The sequence below is a fragment of the Anarrhichthys ocellatus genome, unplaced genomic scaffold, assembly GCF_004355925.1.
Source record: "Anarrhichthys ocellatus isolate YVR2014 unplaced genomic scaffold, GSC_Weel_1.0 scaffold1185, whole genome shotgun sequence".
NCBI classification, from domain to species: Eukaryota; Metazoa; Chordata; class Actinopteri; order Perciformes; family Anarhichadidae; genus Anarrhichthys; species Anarrhichthys ocellatus.
In genome coordinates, this window is record NW_022281159.1 from 1 (window position 1) to 12813 (window position 12813).

The following is a 12813-nucleotide window of genomic DNA, read 5'->3' on the forward strand; positions in this document are numbered from 1 at the left end:
AGACATCGAGGCACACGTGTGGTGCCGTGTTCACCGGGGTTGGGCAGCGAGCCAAAAGCGGTCGCAAGTGTGGTTACACTTTTCAAAACCTCGCTTGCTCAAAAAAATGCTGGCTGCACTATTTGTAATGCAGAAATGCAAAGCTGGCCAGGCCCAACAGGTTTCACACGTGTTTCCTCCGAGACATTTTAGTGCAAAATACTCCTGCATGAGGCGCATTGTCCTGCTACTCAAATTAGAATAGATTCAACTTTAATTATTTTGCTTTTTTTTGTGAGTATAAGTTGACCTCAGACAAGTATTCAATCGAAACAGTTTAAAGGGAAAAAAACACTCTTTGGTGGATTTGTTTATAATTCCAAGACACATTCAAACTGTTCACTGATTGTTATGGGTTAGGGTCATAAGTCAAAAAAGGTTGTGAACAGCTGGTTTAGAGCTAAATGATAAATGCTGGCTTTTATAAAATGTTGATGGATCTTGTCTTCTTTTTTTTTAATCTGCAATATGTGACCGATTTCCTGGATACTGAGGAAAGACGTCGGCTGTATTTCTAAGAATCGCTTCCTGTTGGAGTCTTGTGCTTCTCATCATTTCCTGTTCAGTATTTAAGAAGCCATATCCATCTCTGTGACAAACAAAGCTTCCGTCTGACGTCCTCTGCTGTTTTTAAATGCAGAACCTTTTCAGCCTTGATTGCAATTTGTTTTAGTTGGGCTTCACAGAACAGCTTTACACATTCACTCAGCTCTTTAAACTAACGGGTTACAGTTTTATATATTCTCGCCAAAACATGCCGTTTCTCTCAAAAACACAAGGATTACGATCAAGTTTTGTCGTGCAGAGTCGTTCCTTACATTTCTAAAAACTTTCTGCAGCCCTTCTCATGTCCACCTGCTGGAGAGAACATGCAACAGCGTTTTCGTTTAATTTTAGTGGATAAACTTAAATGGAAAATAGATGCTGATGTTTATCGGAATTGACTACAGAATTTGCTGAAATCTCCATAGAGATGAATTGCATCCATGATATTCTATATGTATTCAGCCTTCTATAATTAGAAGCAGGATATACCCAGAATGCATACTGAGAAACTACAGGGTCCAAAATATGAGGACATTACACCCAGAATATGCGATACGTGTTTTTCGTTCCTGTTGTGTCGATTTCTCCATCGTTACTGTTTTCGCAACGGGTTCAATTTTCTGCTTTTGTTTCTGCATCCGTCGGAGTCATTTGACCACTCAGAGCCACTGTCAAGGCAAACGTCATTATCCACAATGAGAGATTAGACAGTAGTGACTGTGCTTTAGGTAGCTAATAGATACAGTAGCTTCTTGCTGATGTCATTCATCAACATTAGCATTTCGAAACGAATGTATTCCTCTGGAAGACTTTTTAACCAGATGTTGGAAACTGTTTGCTCCCGTTCAGCCACAAGAGCATCAGTGAGGTCCAACACTGATGTTTCTTCATGAATTCATGTTGAAACAGGAAACAGGACAAACTCAGATGTCAGCTGATCATTTCTCCAAAGAAGAAGAGTCACCACACTGTTTTTTTGTTTTTAACTGCCTGGCTGGATATATATTTTGACTCATTGTGTTCACTTATCCACGGTCCTTTCATGTCTGTCCATTTCTAACAGGGCCGGAGGTGCGGAGACAGTTCCCTGAAGACTACACGGACCAGGTTTGGAAGACTTCATATACTGTGCTTCCTGTCTCATGTTGTTGTTCCTTGGTTTCTTTTTCACCTGTACTTCTTTTTCTTGTTCTCATGTGTTGTGCACAGGCTGAACTTTAATCAATGCACGTACCACTGTTGTGTACCGGTTTTTATTCATGTCAGATTGAAATCTTGGGTGACCTGGAAACGCAAGCGATGACATTTTTCGTTGGTCTCTTTGTCCATGTGTGCTTTGCTCTTTCCCTACTCAATCACAGATCAGTTCCTCCACACTGCATCCTTCCCATCAGCCCCTCGATCGCCTCTCACTTTAACACAGTAGAAACTTATTGTTACATATTGATGATGATGATCCATGTAACTCGACTCTATTATCTGTCATCTGGGTCTTACAGGAGACTCTTCAGACTGTGCCCAAGTTCTGCTTCCCCTTCAACATGGACAGGTACACACACACACACACACATGCGTTTTAACATACAGTACTTTTAAAGACGCGTTACAGTTATAATCCCATGTCTATGTTCATTTATCCCTTACATAAATATGTGTCAAACAGAACAGAAAAAGTATTTCCGATGACTCATCTAGAACTCGGGGGCGGTGACATAAATCTATACAATCAAATGTGATTTGGGGCTGCTATATGTTTGTAGGTGTAATAAATTCATCGACTTGTATCCTCCTCCCGGTCTACCAACCTGCAGTCCTCTGCAGCTCCTGAACTCCTCTTATCATGTTGCGCTATTCAATAAGCCACGCCCCTTTTGAGCGATCCAATCACATCTAAAGGATTTTATTTAATCCATCCATGCAGAAATTTGTCACATTACTGAAGACCAAGACGCTCTACCTTCAGTTTCACTGTCCCTTTAAGGACAATGCACTGACTTCCAAAGCACGCCATCAGTTTTTACATTGATGCTGCAACCCGCAGTGAATTATTAGGAAATGATAACGACAGCACCGCAGTTAGGTTTGATTGTGGAGGTTTTAACCCTCATCTTTCACCATACTCGTGTATGATCATCGGTTTGTTTTGCAATGTTAGCAGAAGACGACTGGGACTCTAGTATGTTCATGCGCAGCATAGCCCGACCAATACTGGATTTCTGAAGCAGTTTCCGATATCGATATTCTGGAGTTAAAAAAATAAATTAAAAATCTGATAACTCATCTACGGCAAAGGTGTTTGGCAGGAAAGAAGGCACCAGGGCATTTATTTTCCCCAAAAGGCTGCTGTCGGTCCCTGTGCAAGCAGATAGACCATGGGGCGATAGCTAAGTACAAACAGACATAGGGAGGGATGTCAGTGGAGGAAGAAACGGTGGTGCACCTGTTCCTTAAACGTTCCAGGCTCAGTGGTTGTTTCATCTTTTGGAGCAATGGTATCTGGGTAAATACTTTTTCCTCTGAGATATTTGTTATTGGACCAAGGTACGCGTCAAGAGGAGGATTACGAGTACATTGATCAACTTTTTGACAGGGGTGGCCATACTGGCCATTTGGTTGACCAAGATACACCAGATCCAGGGGGTTGGGTTTTGGTGCATGTCCCCTTAAAATGGAGCATGCCTACTACAGCATGGTAGTGAGACCGGACGCTTTCAGCTCTAATCGGGCTGTAGGACGGGTCCTCTGGGATGATGGAGCTTTGTCTCTTTTCTTTCAAGTACAATTTGGTTTTGTGGTTGTTTATTTGTTGTTGTTCATTTTTTGAGTTACCAAGTATATTTATGCCTCAGCTTCGGCTACAACCGTGGCCGGAGGCATTATGTTCTAGGGTTGTCCATCCATATGTCCTCTCCATTCTCGTGAACGTGACGTCTCAGGAACAACTGGAGGGAATTTCATTACATCTGGCACAAATGTCCACTTGGACTCAAGGATGACCTGTATAGAATGTTGGGGTCAAAGGTCACTGTGACCTCACCCTTTTGGCCATAACCAGGCGGCAACCTCGGGTTCTGACGAGTGAAGCCAATGTGGAAGTGCCTTAAACTTGCATTATCTCTACTGACCAGCAGGTGGGCGACTCCTCTAGTTGTATAGAAGTCTATGAGAAAGTGACTCTACTTCTCTCTTGATTTATTACCTCAGTAAACATTGTAAACATGAGTTTATGGTCTCAATCTATAGTTTCAAGTCTTCCTCAATACAGCATGATGTTCATTTAGTAAATGATTGTCCAATTTAGCAGAAAGCCAATATGGCGACGGCCAAATTGCTGAACTTGAGGCTTCAAAACGTCAAAATGGCTACGTGCACTTCTTATATACAGTTAAAACTGCTGTTAAACAATGTCACACAAATGTCTGATAGGATAAAGTGACGAGGTGACGAAATATTGGACAGACATGGATGTAAACTGCTACATGACTGGCTGGTTGAGGCAGTAATGCTAGTGTATTTGATTTGACTTTTAATCTATAGGTAAGGATTGATTTAACAGATGTACTCTGTGTTCTTTTGTTTAGTAACATATTTCCTTGAATTGTAATTCTCTGTCTCGCTCTCTGTCTGCCGTCCGAACCTCTCTCGCCCTGCAGTCTGACAGTCAACCAAGTCGGCCAGAACTTCACATTTGTGTTGACCGACATCGAGAGCAAACAGAGATTCGGCTTCTGTCGCCTCTCCTCAGGTGCCCACACCTGCTACTGCATTCTCAGGTGTGTGTGTGTGGGTGTGTGTGTGTCTTTTGTTTTAATCTGGCCATCACCTTTGTAAATGTATTGGTATCTATTTTAATTATTTGAAACGGTTACAAATTAATTAAAACAATCATTTAAAAAGCAGGATGTTGATTGAATTCTAAAAAGGATTTACTGCACCATCATTCCTTCACTCAAACGGTGAGACTGACCCTGTTCTCATCCTCTCAGCTACCTGCCCTGGTTCGAAGTCTTCTACAAGCTGCTTAATATCCTTGCTGATTACACCATCAAAGGCCAGGTGAGTCATGACGGTCGACTCATCTTGTTATGGAGACATTGTGTTATATCTTCTGGACTTCCTGCATTAAAAGTGTCAGCTTTCATCAGTATTTAGCTTTTGAGTGCATTTATTAAAAAAAAGTCTGTCTTTTTAGCTCCAGTTTTCACCTGGAAAAATGTCAACTGAAATATACACTTCGATATGTATAGAAAAACATTAAAAAGAAGACTATCAGGCGGTATTCATCTTTAACTCCATTTAGTGTGCGTTTAAAATGAAGTAAAGTCAAAATACAAGTGTAAGGTAAGGATGAAGAGAGAGATTCTGTAACCATAACTGTATGTATAATTAAACAATAGCTCACGACAGGCCATGGTATGTTGTCATCATATCACAGCTAAGGGGCGTTGTTCGGCCCAACGCAAACTGGAGGCACGTCTACCCTCTGAGCTGTGATATAATGACTACATACCACAGTCTGAAGTGAGCTGTCGCTTTTGTAAAACGGTCACCAAGTATGGCAACGTGAAAGTTCTAGACACATTCCAAGTCAAAAAGTTTTTTATTGACATTAATAACAATGTTCACAATAAAGTAGGCCCTCCTGGGCCTTACCCATTGCACGATAACGTTACATTGATAATATTATTTGGCTATTTATTTATATTATTTGTATTTTTTCATTTATAGAGTGACACTGAAAGAGTTCATAGCAGTGGGATATGGGTAATATATCACGGCTAGGAACCAATCAGATTGCTTGATTTGAGCTACCTGTTTTATAAGATGATTTAAGAGCCGCTGGGTTATTTTCAAAATATGTGTATTATTATTATTATTATTATTATTATTACTATGATATCAATATTTTATTTTTAAATGGCATGGGTATCGCCAACAGTGGTATATCGTGACACCCCAAACAAATCCAGATTCCTCACATGACTGCAGTGATTATCCTGTGTCAGTTTGCCTCCCCACTAACTCCTTTGACTTAGGCGCTGTGTATGTGTTGCTTGCATGAGATCATGTGTTTCCTCAATGGCCTTTGTGCGGATTTAGAATCTTCTGAATGTTTCAGGAAAGCCAATGGCAAGAGTTCCTGGTGTCTCTACACACGCTCCCCATCCCTGAGCCCGGGGTCCCCGTTCATCTCGGTGTGGTGAGTCCCACTTCACCACATCACACCCCACCGAGCTCACTTCTATCTGTGTTCCTCCCAAAGAACAATAATCTCACTGATGGTTGAATCACTCTGTTGACATATGAAACGTCAGTGTCAACTACCATACAGAATTACAACGCTAAATGCATGGATCACCATACATGACTATTTCATAGGAAGACGGGGGAAAGAATGAGTTGACTGCGTTTTCTTTTTCTCAGTCTTGTGCATTGTTTTCATTTCCACACTGATGGATTCAAACTAGCACTGACTCATGTCTTCTGTTTTCTCCAGCATTCCTTCTTCACTGTGCCTGACACAAGGGAACTCCCCAGCATACCTGAGAATGTGAGTGCTGTCATTTCCCCCATCCCAGTCAAACCGTCTGTTACATTTGGCCAATTAGAAACTCACTGTTAATGCTATTGATTTGTATCTGTGAGCAGTTGCACGTCCCGGTTAGCTCAGCTCAATTATCTGTGAAACACTTGTTTAATAGTCAGACCGTTTATAATTACTGTGTGTTCATGGCTGTTAAATGAAATGGCTCTGAGATCAATACTGCCGTGACACATTATTTCGAGTGCAGTGCAGCCAAACACATCTGGCATATATCGTTTGTCTGGTTCATTTTGCTGAAACTGCAAACATATCATACTTGCTTCTGTTGCCAATATAATACCCAGAATCGAAGTTTGTGCAATATGGACTCGTGACATCAATATTGATAAACTTTGAATAAACAAGTGCTCTCTTTTTAAAAGGGGCGTCTGTGGTGGCGAAGACAACACGTAGTTGGTGTTACGCTAACGTTAGCCCACAGCTGCTGATTGAAGCCTCAATACTTTCTAACGTTAAGGTTCAGCGCTGAGCGACTGCCTAGCTGTTAGCTAACATCCTCCTTACCCTGTGTTATCAGACCAGGGATGCAGAGGCTAAGGCCAGGTGATATGGTGGGTGTGGGTCGCCTTGCGTAGTGCAGCCTGCAAATACAGAAAATTAATACAAACAGAATTAGAATAGATAGACAACAATGTTTGTAAAAATAAGTCATGTGTTTGATCAAGAAATTTAATGTAGCTATGAGGGATGAGAACTGTCATTTTATTCTTCTTCTAACTTACAGCCTGTACTCGCCCAGATTTCATGTATTGCTGTTTAGGTTGTCAGTTGAAATAGCTCCTGGATGCTAAAGTTTAATGACGTGAACCATAGTTGATAACACCACTGGTCTTTACCCTCACAACTAACTCTTTCCATTTGTTTTTTTTCTCTTGTTGTGTTTGACCCTTGCAGAGAAACTTAACAGAGTACTTTGTAGCAGTAGATGTCAATAACATGCTTCACCTGTACGCTAGTATGCTTTATGAACGCCGAGTCCTCATCTGCTGTAGCAAGCTAAGCACTGTAAGTAGAGTCCACTCTCTGTTCCTTCTCTCTTCCACAGCTCTGCCCTTTGTGCTCTCTGTTAAATCGCTCACATCAGCACATCTGTTCTAGAACATCTCTTCTCTATAATGTCATTTTGACACATTAAAATGAATGGTTGCTATTGGAGGTTTCGCAGTGTGTGAGCTGTTTATTGTTGTCACATTGAATGTACAATATGAATCACTGCAAGTGAAACACTCAATTGGAAATTACATTCATGCAAAACAAATTAATGATTGTGGGTTTTAATACCAGACGGTACATCTATTGATATTCGGGCCAAAATATCCAAAGAAAATGAGGTTTTCATTAGAAATGTGAAAATAGTTGTTGTGTTACTTTATGTTGTCCACCTGGTCATAGTCAAAAACAATTAGGTCTCCTCCTGCATATTAGTTCATGACAATCATCTCTGTTGTTTACTGTGATGGCAAACTGTCATGGAGAGAGAGAGAAAATAACTTGTAAACAGGAAATATTAACGCATTCACACAAATTATGTTTTTCATGCTCTCATATTAGAATGTGCAATTTGATAACACAGCGTGATCCAAAGTACATCCACAAATCTCTGCTTTAAAGGGGAACTTCGCTCTAGTTATTCCCATAGTCTAAGACAGTCTGAAAAAATTGGTAAACACAAACAACTCTCTCCCAAATCCAAAAAAGTGACGTGAAGTATCATCTGCTCCATAGACAATGAATTGGATTTGGAAGATGTTAAATGACATTGAAAGCACCAGCTGTTTCACAACTGACGCACTACAATAGAATAAAGCTCATTCTGGGTAGAAAACAAAGAAAACTAAATCAGTCTCATTTATTTGATATTACTTGATATCACACGCTTTAGACTTACTTCTCTGGTTTCTGGCTTTGAGAGAGAGTAGATCAAACGTTCCTAAATTGGAATTTTTTATTTAAGTGTTTCCCCTTTAAAGCAGATTTTTTTTAGAGAAACCCTACACAGTGGTCATGGGGCAGCCCTATCTTTTAGTTTTTGCATGGTCCAGTGTGTAGACAAGCGCACACAAGGAAGTACTCTGGGTCCTCACTTCCCAGATCCTTCACAGAACTTAGTTTTTCTCTCGTGCCTCCACGGTGAACGAAGAATCCAAAAATGGAGAAAAGTTCATTTTTCATGAATTAAAGTAAATGGAGCCCGTGTTTAACAGCAAAGCTATATCAAAACATCTGTTTAGTAAATGGATGTTTTGATATTGTTTTCTTTAAGAATACAAGGTAACACTAGACTAGTAATTGATATACAAATGATCATTATTGGGGTGAAGTGTTCTTTAAAATAGTTTTATGTTGTGTTTTGCTAATTGAGCACTAACTAAGAAAAATCTCCACGACACATGCTGGGCTCCATAGTTTGCCATCATTATGTTTGATATCACTGGAATGAATTCTATATCCTATAACCAATAACTTACAACCTTGTGTATTTATGAGCACATTTCATAGGTTTTGTTTTAGTCCTGCATTGCATTTGAATCTTTAAATACCTGCACATAGAGAGCAGTGATGTGATGTATAGTATCATGTGTTTGACATTTGTCTTTGTCCCCAGTTAACAGCTTGTGTCCATGGGTCTACGGCCATGTTGTATCCAATGCACTGGCAACACGTTTACATTCCTGTCCTGCCTCAACATCTACTGGAATACTGCTGGTGAGTCTGCAGGCCGTCAGTCACACTGCAAACCCTTTCAGTCCATGTTCTGTCTGCATGGTATGATGATGGTGGCTTTATATTCAAGTGCTGGAGGAAAACATAAACAACAACAGTAACTCTCAAAAGATGCCCTTTATTTACCTCCACTGCAGAGAGAAGCCAGACTTTATTTCTATTTTTCTGTGTGTTGTAAGTTGACTTCATCATATTTCAGTAATTTAATGCAAACTCAACACATCCTCCGTGCTTACCTGTGCTACGAAGCAGGATTTGGGGTTAGCGCGGTAACTTCAGGGTTTTCAGTCCTACGACAGAATTTCACTTCTTACCGGGTTAAATCACCATGGTTACATAACCTGCTCTAGAGCACTTACTGACCAATCAAAGCTCGGTTCATGGATCTTTAGATAATGACATTATTATAAAGTAGATAAAACTCATAATCCAGACAGTGTGTGAGCGTCCGGGCAGCTGAGTTTGTTAGCATGAGGTTGTCACCAACATGTAAACTAGTATTGCTAGTTCCATAACCCAGTTATTATCTCAGACAATGTTGAATAAAACTGGCTAATTTTTTCAGTGCCCCAATGCCGTACCTCATCGGAGTGCATTCCAGTCTGATGGAGGTACGTGTTTATAACTTTATAACTTTAAATTGTAGCGTATCCACCTGTCTGACCAGCCTTTGTGCTTTCAGTTGACTCTTGTTTCTGTTGCTTGTAGAAAGTTCGAGGGATGGCTCTGGATGATGTGGTGGTCCTGAACGTGGACACGAACACCCTGGAAACACCCTTCGATGACCTCCAAAGCCTGCCCAACGATGTGGTGAGGAGCTACTGCACACGACACCGTGCATCTTTAAATGTGGATGTCAGTGTTTACGGTTAAAATTGTGTTGTAATGACCGTGGCTTCACGTCCCGCAGGTCTCATCTCTAAAGAGTCGTTTGAGGAAGGTTTCAACAACGACCGGGGACGGTGTGGCCCGAGCCTTCCTCAGGAGTCAGGCGGCTCTGTTCGGCAGCTACAGAAACGCTCTGCAGATTGAGTCGGTGAGTGCATACGGCAGACCACAGACATGAGGGATGAGCGGGGAAGTTGATCACATGGGTATGCCCGTGTTGATGACAACAACATTCTCTCAAACTAGAGGGGTGTGCTACGAAGTGACATTGGTGGGTCAGCAAAGTATGTGTAGCCTGAAGTCAGAGTATGTGTAGGCTGAAGTCAGAGTTTCGATGTCACTGATGATACCCTGGCTAGATCGCCATGGTAACTTATGCTGAGCTTCCGATTTGAAATTGGCAAAAAAATGTTTTTCACCAATCAAGTCTTTTGGAAATGGCATCGCTATTCTTTCTAAAACCTGTTGACCTCGGTGACAGAACCGCGGTCGACGGCCGCCTGTTAAAGTGTCTTTTAGCGAGACACTGAACCCCAAGTTACTCCCCGGACGCGTTACAGCAGCCTGTATGTATGCAATGTTGAAACCCTGACTTCAGATAAGGGGCTATGTTTCTGGGGTTCCGGTGTAGCCAACCATCGACTGTATATAAGAAGTGGACGTAATGCTCTTCTCATTGTTTACAGTCTGATTAGTAACTTGAGATGAGAGACCGGATTGTTTCACAAGCTGCCAGTTAACGAGCTCATTTTGAACCAATAAAAAGTAATTGGCAGACGATAGTAACCGTTTATTTCTAACGTGGCGACACTGTCACGCTAGAAATTAGCGGTTGGCTTTGAGTGGTAAAATAAATATATTCACTTGGAAATTTACACCATGAGCCGTTCCTGCCAGCATTCCTCCTTCTTGCTTTGTTCACAGCAACAGTGTTAATTTTTCCTGAAATAATTTGTTATACATTATTCTAGTAATATAACGACTTGTTCCCAGGCGGCAACCTCCTGTTCTGCCGAGTGAAGCCAATGCGGAAGTGTCTTAAACCTGCATTCTCTACTGACCAGCAGGGGGCGACTTCTCCAGAAGCAAAAATAAGTCTGGTTGTATAGAAGTCTATGAGAAAATGACTCTACTTCTCTCTTGATTTATTACCTCAGTAAACATTATAAACATGAGTTTATGGTCTCAATCTCTAGTTTCAAGTCTTCTTCAATACAGCATGATGTTCATTTACTAAATTATGGTCCATTTAGAGTCAAACAGACCATAAAGCAGGGTATGCTTTAGGGTGGGGCTACCTTGTGATTGACAGGTCGCTGACGCTACCAGAGCCATATAAGGTGTCTCTACATCACTACTCTGCATTCCAAATATGGTAAATTCCGTTCACCGGTTGCTAAAACCTAAGATGGCGACGGCCAAATCACTGAACGCGAAGCTTCATAACGGCAGTCCAGAAACCAATGGGTGACGTCACGATGACTACGTCCACTCCTTATATCCAGTCTATGTTTGTTCCTCTTGACTGAAGGAGGCGGCAGGCGGTCTAACTATTTACTGAATTAGAAGAGTCGAATGTGTTAACAAAGACAGTTGATAATCACGGTTGTGGTACCCGATATCTCTCACCGGGGCTAACGCTAAGAAAGCTTGTCTTTGTCCAACTTGCTTTATACCACTCCCTTCTGGGCTACTGGACACGGAACATAAAATGTTGATTGTGATACAGTTGTATGGTACTGTGACAGCTGGCCTGTTCCTCTGCCTTTTTAGGGAGAGCCAATAACATTTAATGAGGAAACCTTCGTGACTCATCGTTCCAGTGCCATGAGGCAGTTCCTCCAGAACGCCATCCAGCTGCAGCTCTTCAAACAGGTACGCATACACACACACCTCTCTAATTCACCCCCCTCATCTTACACTCTTAATACATGTTGGGGTTCTACTTGCAGTTCATTGACGGCAGATTGGACTTGTTGAACTCAGGAGAGGGTTTCAGTGACATTTTTGAGGAGGAGATCAACATGGGCGAATATGCAGGTGAATCAGACGGGATGTGTTTGTGTGTCACTTTTCAACCAGGTCTATTGACATGGGAGCAGAGCGCACCTGTCAGTGAGGAGACATGAGGAAAAACAGACCATGAAAAGGAAATCCACTTTTTCTAAAATAACGTTATTTTATTAAAAAAGGAACTTATTTTGTAACAAAACTCAAAGGCAAACTACAAAAGTTAAAGAAAGGGCCGGTGGGTGTTGCTAAAATCAAATCAATATAACCAAGAGAGAGCTAAGATAAGAACTATAATAATTTATCAAAAGTAAACTAAAGTACAACTAAATCTCACTATTTGAGCCTTGTTTTTTGGAAGTGTAGATTTCCAAGACCTTCTTTGCAATTACCCAGCATGCCTACTACTTGTTGTTGACCTTTTTATTGTTGTGATCCCAACACAGGCAGTGACAAGACCTACCATCAGTGGCTGTTCACTGTGAAGGTGAGCTGGTCTGAACGCTTCTACCCACACCGACAAAACTTTGCTCGAAAGAATACATTGCGTGTTTCTTTTTGTATTTCTCATCATCATTTGTGTTTGCTTTGCTAACAGAGTGGTGCCAATGCACACTGTATGTCTGTCCATCAATCCATCCAACCACTCAACAGCTACTGGCCAGATTAGAGTCTTAAGGCCTTAGTGTTCGTATGTGTCATCCGCTAAAAATCGTTATGCACAGAAACCTTGCCCACTTAGTCCACTGCCTTTTATTACTCTTTGCTTTCTGCCGGGAGACAAATGAATGAAGTCAATCAGCTTATCGGATGCCATTTCTGATGATACCTGTTCTTTTAGAGATGTCTCTGTATAAACGTGAATGACACAATATGAGGTGGTATTTCTGAGGGCGATACAGTAATATGTCCATCACTAACAGATGTTCTGAGGGCGGTACAGTAATGTGTCCATCACTAACAGATGTTCTGAGGGCGGTACAGTAATGTGTCCGTCACTA

The 12813-nt window shown here is 41.3% G+C and overlaps 1 protein-coding gene across 3 annotated transcripts; it reads left to right on the forward strand.

The window, feature by feature from the left end:
* The first annotated feature begins 21 nt into the window (after positions 1 to 21).
* On the forward strand, positions 22 to 12807 carry LOC116377383 (DENN domain-containing protein 1A-like). 3 transcript variants are annotated; one of them, XM_031839015.1, is made up of 14 exons: positions 23 to 1692; positions 2085 to 2134; positions 4239 to 4358; positions 4572 to 4641; positions 5705 to 5785; positions 6083 to 6136; positions 7085 to 7195; positions 8796 to 8896; positions 9480 to 9525; positions 9623 to 9724; positions 9825 to 9950; positions 11576 to 11677; positions 11755 to 11842; positions 12259 to 12807. In XM_031839015.1, exons 2-14 carry the CDS (start codon positions 2127 to 2129, stop codon positions 12405 to 12407), a joined length of 1158 nt encoding a protein of 385 aa, XP_031694875.1. In that variant the 5' UTR covers positions 23 to 1692; positions 2085 to 2126; the 3' UTR covers positions 12408 to 12807. The 3 variants fall into 3 exon arrangements, with proteins under 3 accessions (XP_031694877.1, XP_031694875.1, XP_031694876.1); XM_031839017.1 differs by lacking the exon at positions 7085 to 7195 and having other exon boundaries at positions 22 to 1692; XM_031839016.1 differs by having other exon boundaries at positions 23 to 2134.
* The last annotated feature ends 6 nt before the right edge of the window (positions 12808 to 12813 follow it).

Excerpts from the sequence above, each read along its gene's own strand:
- LOC116377383 (XM_031839016.1), top strand. Across the intron at positions 8,897-9,479 it reads CATCTACTGGAATACTGCTG|TGCCCCAATGCCGTACCTCA; the intron begins GTGAGTCTGCAG and ends TAATTTTTTCAG. Across the intron at positions 9,526-9,622 it reads TGCATTCCAGTCTGATGGAG|AAAGTTCGAGGGATGGCTCT; the intron begins GTACGTGTTTAT and ends TGTTGCTTGTAG.